We start from the raw sequence: 20,690 nt of genomic DNA on the forward strand, positions 1-20,690 counted from the left end.
TCACCAAGCTGCCACTGTCCTGCTTTCCTGCTGTGGTGTTGTCCCTGGCCATCACACCCGACCATGACGGTGGGAAGGGTCCGGCTGTGGGCTCCAGCCCACTGCTCGCAGTGGGGCCGTCTCCAGGCCAGACCCAGAGTTTTGGGAACACTGCGACACCCTACTGATGTGCGTCACCCTTCCTGCAAACCCGAAACCCGGGAGCCTTTATGTTCTGGCAATTAAATCTCTCCATGTCAAGGACAGGAGAGAAAAGAGCGGTGTTGCTGTGGGCCAGGGGTGTCGCAGTGCTGGTGGTGGGCCCACAGGAGAGCCTGCTTTGAGGTGACCTGGAGGAGTGTGTGCTGGGAGAGGCAATCCGAGGGGGCCTTGGTGGCATTGCACAGCACTGAGCGCCCCGAGGGTGTGAGGCCAGATGGGTTGGGTTGGGTTGGGTTTGGGTTTGGTTTGTGTGGGGTTGGTTTGTTTTGGGTTTGGTTTTGGTTTGGTTTTGGTTTGGGGTTTGGGTTTGGTTTGTTTTGGGTTTCGTTTAGGTTTGGTTTTGGTTTGGGTTCAGTTTGGTTGGGTTCAGTTTGATTTGGGTTTGGTTTGGTTTAGGTTTGGTTTGGGTTTAGTTTGGATTTGGGTTGGGTTGGGTTGATTCAGGTTTAGTTTGGCTGGTTTGGGTTGGGTTGGGTTTGGGTTTGGGTTCGATTTGTTTGGGTTTGGTTTGGGTTTGGGTTTGGTTTGGTTCGGTCTGGGTTTGGGTTTGATTTGGTTGGGTTTGGTTTGGGTTTGTTTGGTTTGGAGTTGGGTTTGGTTGATTCGGATTTGGTTTGGTGGGTTTGGGTTTGGGTTTGGTTTGGTTGGTTAGGGTTTGGGTTGGGTTGGTTTGGGTTTGGGTCGGTTCGTTTTGGGTTGGGTTGGGTTGGGTTCGGTTCGGTTTGTTTTGGGTTTGGTTTGGGTTCGGATTCAATTTGTTTGGGGTTGGGTTGGGTTGGGTTTGGTTTGGTTGATTGGGGTTCGGTTTGGGTTTGGTTTGGTTGGGTTTGTTTGTTTTGGGTTCGGTCCGGTTCGGTTCCTTTCTTTCCCAGCGTGCCCCCGGCCCCGGCCCCCCCTCCTCCTCCCTTTCCCCGCTGCCCGCGCGCGTTCCCCGCCCGGCCCGCCGCGGCCGCGCGCCCGCAGGCCTGGCGACGCGCGTCCCCGCGCTCTCCCAGACCCCGCCCCCTTCGGCGGCGGCCGCGCCCCCGCGGGGAGAGGCGGGGCGGCGCGCGCCCGGCCGTGTTTCCGCGGCTGCGCCCCGCCCGGAGCCGCCGCCGCCGCCATGGACAGCGACGAGGAGACGCTGGAGGAGACCGTGGAAGGTGCCCGCGGGGCCGCCGCTCGGCGGGGGGGGCCCGGGGCCGGCGGCGGGGCCGGGGGGGGGCGGGCCGGGCGGTGCCGGGGGCTGCCGGCGCCGCATGACAGCAGGCGGCTTATGCAACGCCACCGCCGAGCACATGGCGGCCGGCACCGGGCTGGGCTCGGGTCGGGGCACCGGCACCGGCACCGGGCTCGGGGGGCTGGGGGCACCGGCACCGGGCTCGTTGCTCGCCAGGTGCCCGGGAGGGGACGGGGGACGGGGGGCAGCCGGCGGGGCCGCCCCGGGCAGGGGAGGGAGGGAGGGAGGCGGCCGGCGCCGCGCCCGCTGGAGCATCGAGGGTTTATTTTCCCCCTGACTTAATGTAGAAGAGATGTGGAGCCCAGGGCCTCAGCCATGCGGTAAAAGCTGCATCCGTGTAGCGAAACTTCATTTTCTGATTCTTTTCCCGTTGACAAAGAGACGCCAAATATCTCTCGATCTGTTGGGAGTGGCATTCCCCCCCCCCCCCCCCCCCCCAGTGAAGACAATCTCAAACGTACCAGGAGAATCTCGTTCTTTGCACTGTGGCAGAGGTTCAGACCCTCCATACAGGCCGTTCCCTCCCAGCTCACCCTTAAATCCCCGGGACAGTCGGGTCCCGCCGTGCCCGAGCCGTGCCCTGCGTGCTGTGCCGAGCTTGGCAGCCCCGGTGTCGCTGCGTGCCAGCAGCATCCTGACCGACCTGGATGGGCGCTGACAGCAAAGTTGCCAGGTGCTTTGTGCGGCTCTGTAGCAGCGTAACGTGCCAGTCCTGCCGGCGTGGGTTTTTTATCCAAGTGTTTTGTAAAAGCCTTGCTCCTGAAGTAGGGGAAGGGCTGGTAGTGCATTGTTTGAGGTTGTTTTTAAGTTACATCAGTGTACCCTTCCCATACGGATACGCGATGAATCCAGCCTTTAAAGCTCTGAATGTTTACATGGTTCTCTTTTTTCTACAAAAAGTATCCACATGAGAAACGTCACTGATCTTTTAACTACATTGATATAAATTCTGAAACTTACCTGTTTCCCAAAATAGGGTGCCCTGGCTGGCTGGAGGGAAGCGTGACCCTTCCCTTCCTTCTGCTTGCGGAGGGCAGCGCGCTGCCTTCCCTGCCTTACAGCGCCACGGGAGGCCCTCACTGATGCGCCTTGGCTTTAGCTGCTGCCGCTCTCTCTCTCTTCACTCCTCCCGGCTCGGACACCAAGCAGCTCGTGAGGGGGTTATTAACTCTTCAAACCTCTGTGAACTCGTCCCAAAGTAGCTCGCGGTGGGACCTCTGTGTAAGGGCCAAGCCAGGCTCTGCCAGGCAGCCGAGGTGGGGCCCTGCTGCAGCTGGGCGAGCACCATCAGGCCAGCTCGGGCCGACTCAGGGGTGTAGGGAAAGGTTTTCTGCCGAATTAGTGATCTGAGCCAGCCTGCAGAGCTCTGAGAGTCGTTCTGGTGTTAAAAGGCTAAAGCAGTTCGTGTGAGAGGACTTCCTGACCAGATGCTGCCCCACATCCTTACCGTGCCCTGTCAGTGATGTCCCTGAGGGGCTGTGAAGCATCTCTGGGATGTAGCAGCCCGTGGTGATGTGGGAAGAACGTGTGGCCATGTGTGCATCCTCTGGATGCCTTTGTCCCTGCAGAACCTGTGGAGCTGCTGCAGCCAGGGCATGAACACAGGGACTTCTGATGCCACGCAGGTGGTTCACTTAGCCCACCACTCTCAGCCCTCAGTGTTTTCTCTCTGGGCATGGGACTCCAGGTCTGATATTACGGAAGCACCTCTTGATGCCTCCATCAGCCTGGGCTGTAATTACTCCTGATCACACTGGGGTTTGTTTCTGCTTTCCTGTCTGTGCTGAACCTTCCCAGTTTTAGGGAAATTTGGTACAGTGAGAGCTTGACCTAAAGCCTGTAGAAGGGGATGCGTGTGCTGTCTCTCATCTTTAATAGGCTTTGTACACATCACCAAGAAACTGAGGTGCATCAGAGGTCAGTTTTTATTTAGAAATATGAAAGAGCACAAGTATAAGCAAACTTTCATTTATTTGTCAGTTTTCGTTCAAAATTTATACCTGCTAAAATGTCACAATGGAAGCTTGTTCCACCCGCACGTGGTGCGTCGCTGTGTTGAAAGCAGCCCTGCTGAGCTTAAGCATCTTTGTTCTGCAGTCAGAGCAGCGTTCTGCTAACGCAGTGAGTGCTAAGGACTCCAGTTCGCACAGGTAAAGCAGAAATCAGCCATCCTTAAACCACTCCTCTTTCATTTTCCTTTGGCTTTGAAGAAGCAGCAAGAGCTGCAATATGAGCTTTATTCTGCTCTGACTTAATCCGAGCTGGCCACTTGTATTCTGCAAAATACAAACCCGTGCCGATGAGGGTCTAAGTGTGCCACCCATCTGCTGTCCCCATGTGCAACAGCTGTAATGGGGAAAACCGATACGGCCAGGAAAGAGAAGGGGGGAACGTAGCCTGAACACGTCAGAAAGGCTTTGGAAAGCAGCATTTGAAAAATGAAATAGCAAATTGACTGACATATTGTGAGTGCGTAGTATTGTGAAGATTACATGCTTTTATTTCTTTAAATTCCTGCAGATATAGCTATGAGGTGGCACACCCACATTGTTGTAAGATATGTATTTATCGTTTAAAAAAAAAACAAACACTTGCCTTGCTCAGTGGATTGAAGTGTAAATCTATTCTGTTCTCACAGGAAATACACGTTTTAGATAAAAAAATATTATATTTTGAAACCATATATTAAGACGAGTTACAGTAGTATGAACCTTATTTCATTTAGAAAAATTCCTATTTTTGCTGCTGCTTTTCCTCTCTCGTGTTTCTCATCTGTTTTCTTGTATCCTAACCCTTTTTATTTTTTCTTTTAAGTGTAGTGTGCTGCGAGATAACAGATTTGGCTGTACCGAATCTCTGAACATTTTTCCTAACAGAAATGGTTTGATGAGGATTACAGTTTTATACTAGGGAGCTACAATATTTCAAGCATGTACACAATCAGAACAGAATTGAAAATGTCTATCAAGTTTAATGTGTTTCTTTGTTCTTTGTCTGGATTTTATTTCAGGGCATCTAGATGATGATGGGCTGCCACATGGATTCTGTACAGTCACCTATTCATCGACAGACAGATTTGAGGGAAACTTTGTGCATGGAGAAAAGAATGGCCGTGGCAAGTTCTTCTTTTTTGATGGAAGGTAGACACCGACTCTGATTTTCTTCTGTATTCTGCTTCCTGCTTACCGTGCTGTGAAACTAATCTATATTCTTCATATGCTTCAGAGTTTCTAAACGAGCTTTCTCATTTAAAAACCATAGTTGTAAAGTTTCCTCTTCTGCTGCAGTATCCACAGTGCTGACAGGGTGCCTCTGTGGGCCTGGAGCTGTGTACGTAACGTGAAGCCCGGAGTTGTTTCCCGGTGGGAGAGAGCAGCCTTGTGAGCGGTCTGAGTGCTGTAAAGCTGTGAACTAATTAGAGACCTTAAGAACTGGGATGTGCTCAAAGCTATTGAAAAATCATTCTGGCAGCTACTTGGGCTGCGCAGTTCAAGTCCATAAGTACAAGTGGGTTTCTTTGTTTGCCTCGTAGCCCTGCACAGAGACCGCAGTTGGACTTGGAGCTCCCTGTGCCAGACCTACATATAGGTGTAGGACCGTTCTTCGAAATTGTTTAGTGGTTAAAGGGACTGAGTTAACCATAGTTGTGTTCTCAGCTCTACCTAATCTTTTGCATGTTGCAAAGCTGTGGCCTGATTTGTTTTCAGAAAAGCCCCTATAACTTCCACGGTCTCTTCACTGGGAATCGTGGCAGTGAAATCGGGCTAGTCTGTGCCTGTGCGTGTGTTTTCTTAAGTCTTCATTATGAACACCTTGTGTGTCTTCCCCCACCGGCAGCGTTTCTCCCTGCAGTTGCTCAGAACTTCCTCCAAAGGAGCAGCAGATGTATAAAATGACACGATTCTTCGTGGTTTTGCAGCTGTCGGTGGCACTATGAATAGCAGCTGTTAAACTGACAGTCGTGCCGGGTCTGCTCTCCCCCTGCTCAGCGAACTTCTGAGCAGGAGCGGAGGTATTGTGCTGGCTCAGTGAGTCAGCTCCTTGTCTGTATTTGCCTTTGCAGTTGCTTCATACAGGAGATGGTGGTTTTTTTTCATGAGAAGGATAATATTTTTATTCAGTTATGCAGGAACTGATCAGGCCTCCAAGCCTGGATGAAGAAAAATCCCCACTGTTGTTGGTAATGGGCTTATTAAATCTTGTGCAAGTAGCTGAAAATCACTACTGCCCAGCAGCTGACCTCTGTAAAACAGCGTGTTTTTTTTTTTAAGTTGGCAGACAACATCTCTATGGACACATGTACATAACGCTTCTGTGCTTGTTGATGATCTCAGCAGAGCAGTCGCTGATTGTACAGTTAGAGAAACTGACCCACTATTTTGTTTGTAGAGCTGCTCCTCCAAGTAATCCAGGGTACAGGCAGTGCTCTGTGGGAAAACTCAGGCTGCTGCCTGTGCTGAGCCTTTTCTGTACCTCTTCAGTGTTGCCAATTCTTTCTTTTTTTTCATTTACATAACCCTTAAAAAAAAAAAATGGAACAGTTGGCTACTGTATGACTTCAGGAACTAACAAAATGAAAATACACAAAAATAGTCTGTAATATGGTTTTGGAAAATGGGATATTTTTATAAACTGGCCTATGTTTATTTTAATGTAGCTAAAGCAGTCGCTGCTGTTAGTAAAGGCATTGCAGTTTACCTAGCTCTGCCCACATAGTGAGAGTAGTAAGGTGCTCTCAGGAGTGGATGGCTCAGGTATGTTGAAGGAGGAATGATTTGGCACAAAGCAGGATGTGCTGTTTCCATTAACTGTGCCGTAAGCAGGGCTGAGTGTTTGTGAAGAAGTCTTATGAAGAGAAGTGAATTCCAAAAATTTCTCAGAACGTCTCTGCCCTGCGGTCTTGTGTACTTCAGTGCAGTAAGTCAGTTGGTTTCACGTTGCCTGGGTCTGTTTCCACTATGGGTTATTCCCGTCACGAGCCTGCCGGTAAAGGCTGAGAGCTGACTGCAGTAGGTCTGTTGTTTGGGAATGGCCGAGTCCTGTCAGACGCCGGAATGGCAAGAATTAAGTGTTTTCATTTGTCAAGTGTTGGGAAATAGTGTTAGCTGCCTGTTCACCTTGTTTGCCTCAGTTAAAATGTCTCCCTTTTTTTTTTTTTCAGAGTAGTGATTTTCTTCCTGTTGATTGTTTAAGGGAGTGAAAACCTGGACTGAAGTATCAGTTGTTTTCTTTCTCCCCCTTCAAAAAACCCAACAAAACCCAACGTATTGTTTCAGAGAGAAGTTTCACCTCTGGCACAGTCCCTCTTTTGGATCTCATACTTGAGCTTTCACTGGTGCTTGCGCTTGCTGGAGGGCCCTTTACAAAACACTTTGCACAGTAACTGTGAGTGTGAGAGTTGTGCTTCACACTGAGCTGCAGCTGCTGTTCTCTATTAACTGGAAGCTCTGGTAAAGTAACAGCTCCTGGATAGCAATAGAGAGAGGTGTTATTTTTAAGAAAGTTTTCAACATTGCCATATGTAAGGAAAGGTGGGTAAATGGGTCAGGGTCTGCTGATGTAACTCAGTACCTGGAAGCATAGTGCATTGTGTGTCCCCCCCAACATTTATCACAGGTTTATTCTCTAGGTAGTGGATATTCTAGATCCACGCTAGGCTTGGCAGCCTAAGATTTGAGTTACAGTCAAAGATAATGTATTTTCTTTTGCAGTGCTGAAGAACTGTTGTAATTTAATAGTTTAACTTCAACTAACGCGATTAAAGCTAACAAGAAGGTTGTTTTGTTTTGTTTCATTATGTAAACTGGGAGTGACTTCTTTGAAAGAATAACCTGAAATGTGGACTCCATGTGTGTTGCCAGCTACGGTGTATTTCAAACCTGGTGACCCGTGATAAACGAGAGGAGAAAGCGGTGTCGTTTGTAGTCAGATAAGCGCACCGATTTCTGGTGGTTCTCATCTGCTCCGCTCCTTCCCCGTGCTCTGCTGCAGGAGCTGTCTGCACACATCTGTAGCAACCAGCATCAAGAAATTCATCCAACTGAAAAGTAAAACAGCTTTCCTGCCCCGTCCCCCTCTGCGTCTGGTTTGTGTTGATTGCTGTGGGACGGCGTGCAGCATGGGGAAGGGAGCTGTCTGGAACGGCGTTGCTGTGAAGACAGCTGCATAAAACCAAACCTGAACTCTTGTTTCTAAACAGTGTCTAACACGAGTAACGTGCATTCCTTTATTGTCGTGTACGTTCCCATGGAAACCTCAACCAGATTGCCAAAATTATGTGAAAACTAAGAGTGAGGTTTTAGAAACTAGGAAGTTACTTCTGAGAAAACATTCCTTCCCCAGCTCTTGAAAATGTTTTGCAGGACGTGTAGAGTCTTGTGCTCCCAGGCAAACTTTGGGCTTATGCTATAGATGCCTGCATCAGAAACGGAATTATGCAAGGAAAGTATGTGTACTGCAGCTGGCTGTTAGCTAAACGTGCTGGGGTAAAAGCTAAGCAGTTTGTATTTCCTTACACCAGCTCAAACCTGACAAAGGAGTACCTGTAAAGGAGAGAATACTCAGTTATGCTTTCGTTCTTTGTAGTTTCCGCCAGCAGCCTTTTTAAGCAAGACAACAAGGCAGAACACAAGAGTATTACTGCATCCCTTCTAAAGGGTTTGCAAGACAAAACCAAAGTGAAATCAGCGTGTCTCTGTTCGAATCAAAGTGCGGCGTTAGTTCTGTTTGACAGGCTGTGCTCCGCTTTAATAGAAGTGCATGGAAAAATGACAGTGCTTTTAGCAAGCCCAGCACAGGCTGCTGCTAAGCGTATTGCTAGGGAGCTAGCTTTGGGTCGGGAGCAGGCTGCAGTTTGTGCCCTGTTGCTGCCCGCCCGTGTGGCAGTGCCATTTCATCTTACCAGAGATGTCACCAAAGATCCAAACGCTGGAGGTAGAGAAACCTAAGGTGAGGGCAGCTTTCTGTAGCAGTAATTTCTGCGACCATGAGCAGTCTGTTCACTGCTTTAATTTGCTACCTCAGCCTGTTAAAGAAGCAGCTCCGCAGTGTAATTCAGGTGAAGAGTTCTGTGTACACACACTGCACCCTGGTGAAAGGACAGCGTCAGACGCAGGGCTGCGTCATGCTTCCTGTCAAGGCGTTGGATTCACTTCTTGGAGAGGAGAATAGTCTTCCATTGCTGTTTTCTTTCTCTTCTTACCAGCACCCTGGAAGGGTACTACGTTGATGATGCCTTGCAAGGCCAGGGAATCTACACTTACGAGGATGGAGTGGTCCTTCATGGCACGTATGTGGACGGAGAGCTGAATGGGCCAGCCCAGGAGTATGACAGTGACGGGCGACTGATATTCAAAGGGCAGTATAAGGACAACATTCGACATGGAGTTTGTTGGATATATTACCCGGTAAGCCTGACCTCCTGCTTATTTATTGCAGAATGGTACCTTTATGCACCCCTCTTTTTTCCACAGCTGAAACAAATATCCACCAAGAGCCAGCTATCCAAAGGTCAGCACACAAAAATCTGGGTGGAAGCTTTGTGCATTCTGGTTTTGGATAATCTGAGACACAGTCAAACCTTTTCAGTGCAGAATGTTTGCTCAGCAGACAGGATACAGTAAGGCTGCGAGACGCCTTTATCATTTTCATGTTCCTGGGAACCCAGCCCCTTAGAAGTGCGTTTCCACGCATCTCCTCAGGAAGGCTGGGCCAGCAATTCTGCCACTTTGTAGTGCTGACTGCAGATGAAGAGCATGGGAGCCATGCAAGCTATTGCTCCTGTTTAGCAGGGAGAGGAGACCTTGTCTGCTTTTGCAGGTTATGTTGTGGCGTCTTGCCTTGGCCCAAGAGATGAGGTGGAACTGGTGTGAGAATTGTGCCTCTGAATGGGGGGTGTGCAAGTGCTTTGGTCATTAACCCAGCCAAGGTTAGGTCTTCCTGATTTGTGATAAAACGAAGATATTCCTCTGGAAAACCCTGGAGAATTTTTTGATATGATCTTATAACCATGCTAATTAGGGCAAAAATGGTAGTACTGGTTTTATAGGTGTGTTTTTTCTGTGTGTGTGTGTTAACTTGGGCCTTGGTTCACAGACTATTCGTGTCGAATTTTTGTGAATCGGAGCTCAGGACTTCTGTCACGCAGAAGGAAAGACTTTGGGTTTTGGCTGCGTCATACTACACGGAGGACCAAGTTCATTTCTTGCATCGATTTTGTCCTGACTGGAATTAGACTTTATCCAGCTTCTTCGTGTCACTCTTTCTTACTCCTTTTCACAAACTCACATCTGAACTTACTGTAGTTCGTTTAGGTTGCTTCTTTAAAAAGTCAGGAAAAATAACTAAATACTCTGCCTTTTCTTTTTTGTCCATGCTTTCAGGATGGAGGCAGCCTTGTGGGAGAGGTGAATGAAGAAGGAGAGATGACTGGAGAGAAAATAGCCTACGTCTATCCTGATGGAAAGACTGCATATTCTGGAAGGTTCATAGATGGGGAAATGATAGAAGCAAAACTGGCAACTCTGACATCTGTAGAGGATGGGAAACCTCAATTTGAAGTAGTACCAGGCAGTAAGTTCAGCTAACACAGAAACTTGTGTTCTTCCTTGTATTGCAGCTATTTGCTGCAGATGGCTTGGCCTCTGTAGTATTAACCAGTGCTGGCTGTGATGAGAGAGTAGGCGTGTTAGTGAGAAGCCCTCTTTCTAAACTATAAAGTTGGACAGAAGAGCATGAGCGTGGGGAGAGATTTGTTTGCTCTGCAAACAAATGGGAAGTGACCCATGTGGTGGTGCTGCTGAATTGCATTTCGTAACCCTTCTCTGGCAGGCTCAGGGGCACAGTCCTGCTTGTCGAGCTCACCGTTGCCATCTGGGTCAGCGTGAAAACCTGCTTAATGGTGTTAATGCTGGCACAGCTGCCAGCTTTGTCTCGTTAGTAAAATAATTGGGAGTGGAGAACGGAGGTTGTGGTTTGGTTGTAGCTCTATCAAGTTAGTGCAAGTGAGTATTACTGCTGTGGGTGTTTTGTTGTCTGTGTTATTGTGCTGAAAGGACGCGGGGAGTGGAATTAGTGAACTAGATTCAGCAGTTGTATAACAACCTGACTCACCAGCACCCTTCAGTCTGCCTGGTCCTGCTGACACAGAGAGGCTATAAAAAGGTTAGGGTCAAGCTGGTGCCTGTGCCCACGCCATGCTCCTTCTGCGGGGCGGTGGTGAGTTGGGGCTGTAGTTCTGGGGTGGTTTTGTTGCTCTCAGGTATAAGTCATGTTTTGGGGGTGAGAGAGCTAAGCTGTGGACAGGGCCATGAATGTAAACAAGAACCATGCTGTAATACCGACTGTTCTGCCACCGAAGATCGTCTCCCTCAATATGGAATAAAACTCATTGAAAAGAGGATGGCAAGTGAGGGAATGCCTGTGACCTTTTATTTTCTTATCACAACCTCTCAGATGTGATAGCAAATCAAATTTTAACCTAAAAACAAATTGAGAGGGCACAGTTGTGCTTGGTAAATAGGATTCGGTTGCACTCTGTATGAAGCTGCCTTCAGCCAGATCAGATCTGTTTTTAGAACTTGGATACCGTGGACAATGGTCTTTTATCAATCTTTAGTATTCCGGGTTGTTTTTCTCCTTCTTATTTCCACCTGCATCTTAACCTATCTCCCAGATAGTCCTCTGGCACAATAGCTGATTGGAGAGGGATGTAAGGGTATAATTAGAGCTGTACCACTGAGTTGCTTATTAATGGCAGGAAACAAATGACTGTAGCAAATGTACTTTGTGATTACTGAACATTATCTTCTGGCTGAAGTCTATTCTGGTTTTGAGCTAGAAAACATTTCATATATGAAATAGTCCAGCATTTTTTTCAGACTTAATGTGTTATTTATTTAGTATATCCTTTTTAAATTTTCTTTTACATTTTAATGAAAGACTCTGGAAGGGTCAGTTTTGAAAGACTGTCCAGACCTTTAAAACTTGGTAGTTTAAAGAAGATGCATCCTCTTTTTGTGATTAATATGCTGCTACTCTGGCATGTTGAGGGGGAGAAGGTAATCAAGAAATGTAATCTCACTGAAGTCCTTTTATAAGTGCAGTTCTATATAATACCTTTTTTTTTGAAGCATAACATTTCTTGCAGACATTAACATTTAATTTTTTAATGGCGATTGCATTTAAGGTTGCATGCTTTGAATATTGCCCATTAGTTTATTTCTTTTGATTTCTCTTTCTAGGCCCAGTGTACAGTTTTGACAAATCTACTTCATCCTGCATTTCTACAAATGCACTTCTTCCTGATCCTTATGAGTCAGAGAGGTAGGCTTTTGTTTCTTCTGACCACTTTTGATAGTGTCAATACTTCTTTGCTGTTACATATTTAGGCCCTGATTTTGCAAGAAGCCTTTCCTCATTTAAAATAAAAATTGTTTAAGGTTTTATGTGGAATCCATTATTACACATCAGTAAACATGTGACTTGATTGAATTCCTTTGATTTACACAATAAAGTTGCACTCCAGTGGATAGAACGCAGCCGTGTGTTTTAACAGGTTAAAGTAGGATCTCTTTAGCATTTCAAGTGCATGCTCAGTACAGTACTTGGACTCCACTAACAGCCCACATCTGTGACGTTCTGAACAATAAAGTACACTGTTGACACTCTAGATACATAACTAGCTTCAGGTTGCTGTGTGCTGCGCTCAGTGTGTCTCGCTGCATGCGTTGCACAAAGTTTGCTCCCCTCCCTACAGACGCTGCAAAGCACCAAGAGTAAATCATCAAGCTGGAGGGATTCCTCTAACAGTCGTGTAACGTTACAGCACATATTCCTCATAGGACATGTTCCTCAGCAGATTGTCTCATGCCAGTCAGTTGGTGACACTCCTTTACTTCTTCTGTGGCTAGTACACAGTATATCGCATAATTTACTTTTTACCTAGGATTCACGGGCCTTGCTGTGTAGGAGCATCAGCTGTAGTCGTTTTCTGATGCTCCAAAATACCTAAACAAGTGATCAGTAAAATGCTGGCATTTGTTTGGGTCAGGTATTTGAAGATACAGGGATTCCACCTTGAAAAGTCTTCCTCAGTAGAATACTGATCTGTGCATGGGCACACCATCAACCTCGGCTTAGTCAGGACCTCTGGGGTTCTGATGTTCCTGAGGTAAAGCCCTAAATGAGTAGTAATAAACTGCCAATGCAGTTTCAAAAAAGTAGTTTTCAGACTAATAAATAAAAACTGTCCCTGCTTCCCACGAAATCTCTATTTTGCCAACATAGAGAGAGTGTATGGAAGAGAGGAAGGTAAAGGGATTGCATTCAGAGGTTAAGAATTATTAGTTTTCTTATTATATTGAGTTCTTAGCCTTTATGCCAGTAGTGTTGTGATGATGCTTCTTGAAAATGAAAACTTTACGCAATCACTAATTCATGTTGTTTTTCCCTTTTAGGGTGTATGTTGATGTCTCTCTCATTTCCAGTGCTGGAGAAGGATTATTTTCAAAAATAGCAGCAGAAGCTAGTACAGTTATGTCCTTTTACAACGGAGTGCGAATTACACACCAGGAGGTAAAGGAGAGAAAGTCAGTCTGAATTTTCATTGCTTCTTCTGAAATCTTACTGTAGGATTTTACACCCACCCCCTCCCCACCCTTAAGTTTTAATATGATGGAATTTAATTGAAAGAAAAAGTGAATGTTCAACTGTGTTTACTTAAAAAAAAAAAAAAAAAAAAAAAGAAATCACCACCAAAAAAACCCTTATACACAGGAAAAGCTTTAGTTGTATATATTTGAACATGTTTGCTTTCAAACTGCTGGCAAAGTTGACCCCTCCCCACACACACACTGGATTTTTGCCTTGCAAACTAGGTAGACAGCAGAGACTGGGCCCTCAATGGAAATACAATATCCCTGGACGACGAGACAGTCATAGACGTGCCAGAGCCCTACAACCATGCCGCCAAGTACTGTGCCTCGCTGGGGCATAAGGCCAACCATTCTTTCACTCCTAACTGCATCTATGACCCGTAAGTAGTCATCTGTTTTGAAGCAGAAGGCGCAAGGCTGTGCTGCAGCCTGCAGTCTGGGTTTGTAGGGTGCTTCAGGGCAGCTGTGGGGCTGGGAGTAATGGGTCCCGGTGCTCAAGTTCATGCTCTCCTGCTGAGTTGGCACTGTGGATGCATGATGTCTTTTCAAACTAACCCCATGGGGTAAATTCAAGTTTGCAACTGTACTGCCTTTGTCATGAATTTTGGGAGCTGCCTGTTGGTTCTAACATGCATAAGCACTGCTCTCTCAGTCCTAGTCAGGCTCGGACTGAACCATATTTGCTGAACTACGGAAGCTTGACCAGCACCATCAAATGCTGCTGTCTTGTCTGAAACACAAAAGAATAAAGCATCTTGCTGCTTTAGAGTTGGTGCAGAGCACTAGGAAACTTCTGATACATGCATATGCTCAAGGATATAAATGCTTTTGTACCAACATGTGAATGGACAGACCTGTGGGTGCATAAGTAGAAAACAGTTTTCCTTTATTAAATAAGTTGGTTTCCTTTACTGTTGGGCCCTGGGAAATGATTCACAGAGGTGTATTATAATTGGCAGGTAACCTTTACTGGGGAGATTAAGATGAGCATTTTTTCCCTGCTCTCTGGTCTCACATAATCTGCAGCGTTTTCCAGTCACCCAGCTGTTTACCACTGCAAGCCCAAGGCATGTGGCAGTGATCAACTTTTAATTTATTACAAACGAGCAGTGTTTGGACTGTTGGAAAACTTCAAGCAATAGAGCTATGCAAAGCTGTTTTAATATATATGTGCCCTCATTACTGAAGCCTTTATAAGGTTGACTTAAAGAAATCTGCTCATCTAACATCAGAGTACGTGACATTACACTCAACGGCGAGTGACTGCTGGAAGCATTTGTGAAAGGGGCTAACCGAGTCTGTGAATTGACCACTGAGCCTAGCGAAAGTGTTTGTTCTCTGTCTAGGTTTGTTCACCCCCGTTTTGGGCCAATCAAGTGTATCCGTACCATCAGGGCTGTGGAGAAGGATGAAGAGTTAACAGTGGCTTACGGATACGATCACAACCCTGTGGGGCAGAACGGGCCAGAAGCACCCGAGTGGTACCAGCTGGAACTGAAAGCTTTCCAGGCTGCCCAGCAAAAGTGAAGCAGGAGCTCCTCCTCAGTTCAGCAAACTCAAATAGAAACTTGGATCTATGCACTACCTTTCTACTGAAAACTGGACAACCAGGGATTGTTCATGCTGTTGCATCATAACTTTGCATTCTGTGTTAAGAGATAAGTTTCTTGCATACTAACTAGGTTTGACTGTGTTACTCATAGCAGATTTAAAATTAGCTAGCGTTGCACCAGTCTTATCTGGAGAAATTATTTAATATTCTATACAAGACGTGATATTCTTTGGTAGCTTCTGCTTTTGCACCATATGCAAAGATGCCAAAAGACTAGACAGAAAACTAAAATGGGTATATCGTTCACTTTTAGTCGGCAGACTTAGTGTTGCTCTCTATCTGCCTAGGCATTATTGTGCAACTGCATTTTGCATATATGCCACTTGTGATGATAACAGTAATATTTTGATATTCTCTAATAGTAGCATAATTTTGCCTTTTTAAACCTTTGATCTGAATCTTGCAATAGAGCAGTTTATTAGCATATAGGAGGCTGGGTTTTAACTCCCCTTTCCTCTTGTCTGAACGTTGTTCTTTCTACAAATCCTCTTTTGCAGGAGAAAATCCTTTCTAACTAGTGGAAAGGCTTGTGTGTGTATGTGAGAGTGCTGTGTGTTGGTCTCTGTGGCTCTCTAAATAGTATAGCAACATGTCCAAACCTAATATTTATCTAGCCTTTATGGCTGGCTTATTTTATTTAATTTATGATTATGACACGCAAATGAAGCTGTTGTTTGCATGAAGATTTTCTGAAAGGAGAAAACAGATTTACTTTTTGTAGGACTTTTAGAAGTACGTGTTCTGGAAGGCAGACACATGAACTGCATTAGTGCCCGTGAGTTGGTGTATGTATTTCACCAGTTAAAGTGGCCAGTTCTCGAGGCAGAAATTCTAGCAGTGAGACGCTTGCGTCTCACCTGGATTCTCTTAAAGGAAGTGCATGTGTTTGAGGGCAGGCTGTAGTACTTGGTTACGGAGCGCTGTATCTTTTGTATGTGTTCAGCTGACAAAGAATATAGCCTTCTAGCAGTCTTTTAGCAGTACTAGTTTAAGACACAGTGAATTAATACAGTATGAGATGTCAAAATAAGATTTAAATAAAAGAGAAGATTGTTTTTGGAAGACAAACAGTGAATGTAAAAACATCACTCACTGCTCATATTTAGAAACAGCAGTCAATCCATAGCTTTGTTACAGCCAACAGTGGGGGCATGTGAATATTCATCTGCAGGGTTGTGTTCTGGGTTTTTTCAGGGATAGGAGAGTTGTTCATTTTTCTGGATACTGTACTGGTCTTGCCTAATGCTGTAGAAGAGAGAAATAATGTATCATCTCAGTCTGGATACTGGAGCCCCTTTGGGTCTATGACACTCTCTTTCGGGTTTAGCAGCTTAGGAACAACTCAGATGCATTTGCAACACGTTCTTTAAATGTTTGTAGTTAAAACTGTTTGTATATATGTAACATAAGCGATTTGGAAATAAGACCTACCTTTCTATTGCAACACATTAGGTTGGTTGCTTGAACAGTTGGAGGTGTCTGGCTGTCAAGGGAGCTGGATGTGGGGAGCACGTTGGGCTGGTACCTAGAGGTGGAAGGAGGAGGCTGCTGATTTGTGCGGCCTGAGGATCTTTGCTTTGGTACGTGTACAAAGTTAGGAATTGTAAGGGCTGCCCTTACCTGGCGTGGGGCTCTGCTTAGTTCCTCTGACTGATCACAAAGCTTTTTCAGCACTTTACCGTTTAAGCTCGCACAAAAGCGACTCTGTACGTGTGCTGGGGGCCAGCTAGGCTTGGGGCTCTTTGACTCTCTTCCAGCAGTGATCTGAGTGAGCTTTGACACAGCCCGTCTTCTCACGCTGGAGACTCGTGCCACAGCTCCACTTCTGGTCCAAGGCAGGTGGTTGACAGAGGTGACGCCTCGGGGACTCGGCCCAGTGTGCAGGGAGACAGGACTGGGCCTCCAGGTGAGGGAGACTTGTCAAAAGCCAACTGGCAGCACAGCTTCAGCAGATCAACCTCAGAAGGAAATGTGTGTGTTTTGATCTTTCTCTGCCTGCCCGCAGGTTGTTATTTTAGGTCATGGCTGTTTCAGCCATTTGCAGAAAGGCATGTCTCTCTGGCAGGAAGCTGTTGTGTGTGTCTTGTGGATTATTATTCCACAACCGTTTTACAACATTTACAAAGTTAGGCTCGTGTTTAAGTGCAAGGAAGAGGAGAGGGAAGATGCGTGGCTGAATGCAGCTGATTGGGCAGTAACTCCTTCTGCATTAACCTGCTTTCCTTCTCAACAACCTCCTTTAGGCTGCTCACCTCTTCGTGTCGGCTAGAGAACTGTGCTTAAAGTGTTCCAATCTCTCAAGCTCCTCTGGCTGCATTCCTGATCGGGCTCTGATTCCTCTGCTATCTTCTCTTCATGTAGACTTGCTAATTTTAATAGATCTGTCTGTCTTCATATTGTGTGATTTTAGAGAGAAGTAGAAGATGGGGTGTTCTTTGCACATCGAGTTTGGTGATTGCATCCTAAAATAGGGAATTCCTAGAAAAAAGGCACTCAGGTGTCCTCAGTGTGTTCTCAAAAGCCACTAATTTGGTGACAGTCAAGCAGATGCTCTTGCGTGTATTTGTAGCCTGATAGTTTGCTGCAGCGTTTGTCTGTGTTAGCTCTACTGTCCTTTTTTCTCTGCTCTGTTAAAATCTACTGGCCCTCCTATCGATCCCTTTTTCAGTGACCAACCTTCTATAAAAGTTGTGGTTATGAAGCTGCTTTGGCTTGACTCAGGACCAAGCCTTTTAATTCTTCTGTGTTTTGTTTCTCTTTGTGGTCTGTTAGGGCGGAGACAGTTGGGATGGTTTTTACCACTGGATAGTGAAAGGGCTCAGAGCTCAGCTGGTCCTTCAGAGGTTTTTGGGAGGTGTGCACTGGCAGCCACAGGTTTAAACACAGGTTAACTATGTAACTCCGAGTAATGCCTTAACTTGGTCAATGTGTTTTGCAGCTCAGCTTCTGGGGCTCTCTAGGCAGCAAGACCAGCTTAGCAAAACTACTTATCGGTAGTAACATGAGACCCACACCAAAACTTGATTTTAATTTGGAGCAGACAAAATAGTCATTTTGCCAAGCAATCTTTTTGAGTTTGCTGAATGCCGCTGACTATTTGTGAAAATGCAATAAGTGAAGAAGCTCTGCTTCTCAGAGGCTGGCCCAAGACCTTTCCTATTGGAACAGAAATTGGAAGAAGAGCTGATATCTATGAGCTGAACCTGGATGGCCAGCTGGATCTCCCCCCCTTTTGGGGAAGACATGAGAGAACTTGAAGTTGCTGCTTTTTTCAGGTACATGTCAGTTCCCAACTTCCACCCTTGGTCTGCAGGACTGCAAATGGCTTCGGTGTAATAGGAGGGTTGTTAGCTGAGCACCTTTTTGAGGAGCCCGTATCAGCCTGTGTTAAAGGCTGTTGACTGTCTCTGTGAAAAGAAAGCTTAAATTGATCTTCCTGCTATGGCAGCACTGTGTTTTCTCACCAGGAATAGAGAAGCCTAGTTTTCTGGAGAAGCAGTTAATTTTGGAGACGAGAGCATGGGAAGTTACAGCTGAGAGCTACCTGCTGCTGGGTCCTGCCTCTGGGTAAGAGAGAAAAGGGCTTAGACATAGAGAAGAGGATCTCATGCCGAGTCTGCTGCTATAATGTGACTCTCTGGGATCTACTAAAACACCTAATTTTCCTTCACAAATCTGAAAAGGCTTTTTTTCAATTTTTTTGCTACTAGTTAGAAAAAAAAAAAGCCACCTTATCCTACAGAAATGAAGTCCTAACTGATGGAAGAGTCAAAGAAGTACATGGCTACGTGGAATTTCAGCTGTCAGAGTGATAGCTCTGGTAGCTCTTTGACTTTTTCTGCAGTTGAGACAACACCTGTTGGATGGCCCTTGCTTTTTTCCAGATGCAGCTCAACCATGGCAATGGGTGACTTGCGCAGGTTTTGGCCACTTGGGAGGCCAGTTGTGTGCCCTTGCAAAGCTGCTTGTTTCGGAAGCGACTTGATAGCCGACTCTTTAGTTGAGCCTTTTCAGACGCGGAGCTCTTAGTGTTGCACACAGTCAGCAGTGGCTGTAGTTTCTTTCTCAGGGCTGTTGTAATTCTTGGCTGGCGTGGAAGTGAGAGCACCTGTCAGCATTTCTCACCCTCTGCTAGGTGCTTGAGGAGCAGAGTAGCCAATGGCTGGTACAAGAAACCAAGAAGTGGTGCAGATCCTCACTTGTCTGTTTCCTCCCCTGGCTCTAAGCCACCGCGGGGCCTGTCTGCAGGTGGGTTGTCCCCTTCGCACCTTTCCTGCGATCGAAACCAGGGCTCGCCGCTTCGGTTGTGCCAGGAACTGTACAGCATCATTTCTGTCCCAGAGGCCTCGCTGATTTTTATCCTTTTGTTTGAATCGACAATACTTTGGAAAATGCTTCAGTCGTGATGAGGTAATGAGTTGTACAGAGCTAGTTATCTGCTGCTTTGATTTCCTCTCACACAACAGAATTTCTGAAGCTGTAGGTGTCTGAGGAACTCACCTCCAAGCACTTAAAAAAAAAAAAAATTGCTTTGAAAACAATGTTGCTGAAGTGTCTCCTTATATGCTGGGATGCTGCATTATACGCCGCCTCCTTGCTTACACCACGTTGTCATATGCTGAGAGTATTTGGGTGAGGAGTGCAGGCGTGGGAGCAGCTTTACATGTGGATCTACGTGGGCTTCATGCTCACCTGTGCCCCTAGGAGAACTTGTTCTTTTTGCTTTGTGTACTGGAAACACGAGAACTATATTTTTGGAAGAAGAGTTTCTAAGCAGTCTTATAAAGAATTTTCTTTTAGTTTTATTTAAAAAAAAAAAAAAGGTGCAAGATTGAGTGCATGTTTACTTGCCCCAGATCAAAGGTTTTGAACACTAAGGTCACTATCAGTTGAATGGACCCTCCTCTTGGCGCTCTTCTGTCTTCAGGCAATTGAAGCTCCTGCCCTCTTTCTCTGCCAGTTCTACTGTAACTACTGTTTTTCTGTTTGTTTCCAGGAGAATTATATATACAAAAGTTCAAAGCAATTAAATGTTCAAGCCATAAAATCATGAGTGTGGGAAGACCCTCTTCACAAGTTTTAACATATTTGTATGTAAAATGATGTTTGTATGAAATATTTTCATGGTAGAATGAATATTAAAAAAAAAATCCACTAAGATCTAAACCAAATTTAAAAGGATGTCTTTTTGTAAGATGCAAGTGTAATTGGTTACCAATAAGTAGTTTTTTTTAAAGGGGAGATGCAACAAACTATTGCAAATTATAATTGCAAATGGTCATTTCTGCTATTTGGGAAGGTATTTATGCAGCATTACATACGGCTGTCATAAATCATTGCAATAGCAAGGCCAGTCACATCTTCAGGACATACCTCCCAGCTTGTCCCTTGGTGGTGTTGTACAAGCGGACCCATCCCTACTTTCTGCGATTTCCTCCTCCTTTTCCTACTGTAACTGTACCGAACTTAACTCTTGAGCTAAGATCCAGACTAAAATTGTGTGTTACTCAACAGTTTCTGCTGGGCCTTCTGCTATTTTAATACTCTTTAGCCCATAATTACTGGGTGTCTCTGTTCTGAAGAACTAAGTGCTAAAGAATAATCCTTGGGGTGAGCTTATACACGCGTTAGCAGTTAACCCCGGAGTATTTAACTTGTATACAGTACTTGATAGGTGTTTTATGACATTTGTACTCGAACTATGAGCCTTACTGAACATCTGGAGGTTTATTCATGACTTTTAAAAAATGGATAACTCTAAGAAAGATGTTTACATGAATGGTGATTGCCCTTCCTTTGATGTTATGAATGAGGTTTTTATAGTGTGTTTGGGTGTATGTGCAAGGAAGCAAGAAAAAAAAAAAAACGTTTCTGGGGAAAAAAAAATAGACTTGACAAACATTTGTAATAAGTGAATTTTAAAGATCGCTTTAATTGCGCTACGAAGGCAATGCAGATATTAAAATATTCAACAGAACAGCCGTCTCCCTGCCTGTTTCTGTCA

The 20,690-nt window shown here is 45.6% G+C and overlaps 1 protein-coding gene across 1 annotated transcript; it reads left to right on the forward strand.

The window, feature by feature from the left end:
* The first annotated feature begins 1,217 nt into the window (after window positions 1–1,217).
* Window positions 1,218–20,663, forward strand: SETD7 (SET domain containing 7, histone lysine methyltransferase). Its single transcript, XM_035548611.1, has 8 exons — window positions 1,218–1,343; window positions 4,431–4,560; window positions 8,625–8,826; window positions 9,802–9,991; window positions 11,662–11,743; window positions 12,877–12,994; window positions 13,297–13,454; window positions 14,421–20,663. The coding sequence occupies exons 1-8, from the start codon at window positions 1,304–1,306 to the stop codon at window positions 14,599–14,601; spliced, it is 1,101 nt and encodes a 366-aa protein (XP_035404504.1). The 5' UTR covers window positions 1,218–1,303; the 3' UTR covers window positions 14,602–20,663.
* The last annotated feature ends 27 nt before the right edge of the window (window positions 20,664–20,690 follow it).

The sequence above is a fragment of the Cygnus atratus genome, chromosome 4 (genome assembly GCF_013377495.2).
Source record: "Cygnus atratus isolate AKBS03 ecotype Queensland, Australia chromosome 4, CAtr_DNAZoo_HiC_assembly, whole genome shotgun sequence".
NCBI classification, from domain to species: domain Eukaryota; kingdom Metazoa; phylum Chordata; class Aves; order Anseriformes; family Anatidae; genus Cygnus; species Cygnus atratus.

Excerpts from the sequence above, each read along its gene's own strand:
- SETD7 (XM_035548611.1), top strand. The coding sequence starts at position 1,304 with ATGGACAGCGACGAGGAGACGCTGGAGGAGACCGTGGAAG. Across the intron at positions 4,561-8,624 it reads TTCTTCTTTTTTGATGGAAG|CACCCTGGAAGGGTACTACG; the intron begins GTAGACACCGAC and ends TCTTCTTACCAG. Across the intron at positions 12,995-13,296 it reads TGCGAATTACACACCAGGAG|GTAGACAGCAGAGACTGGGC; the intron begins GTAAAGGAGAGA and ends CTTGCAAACTAG.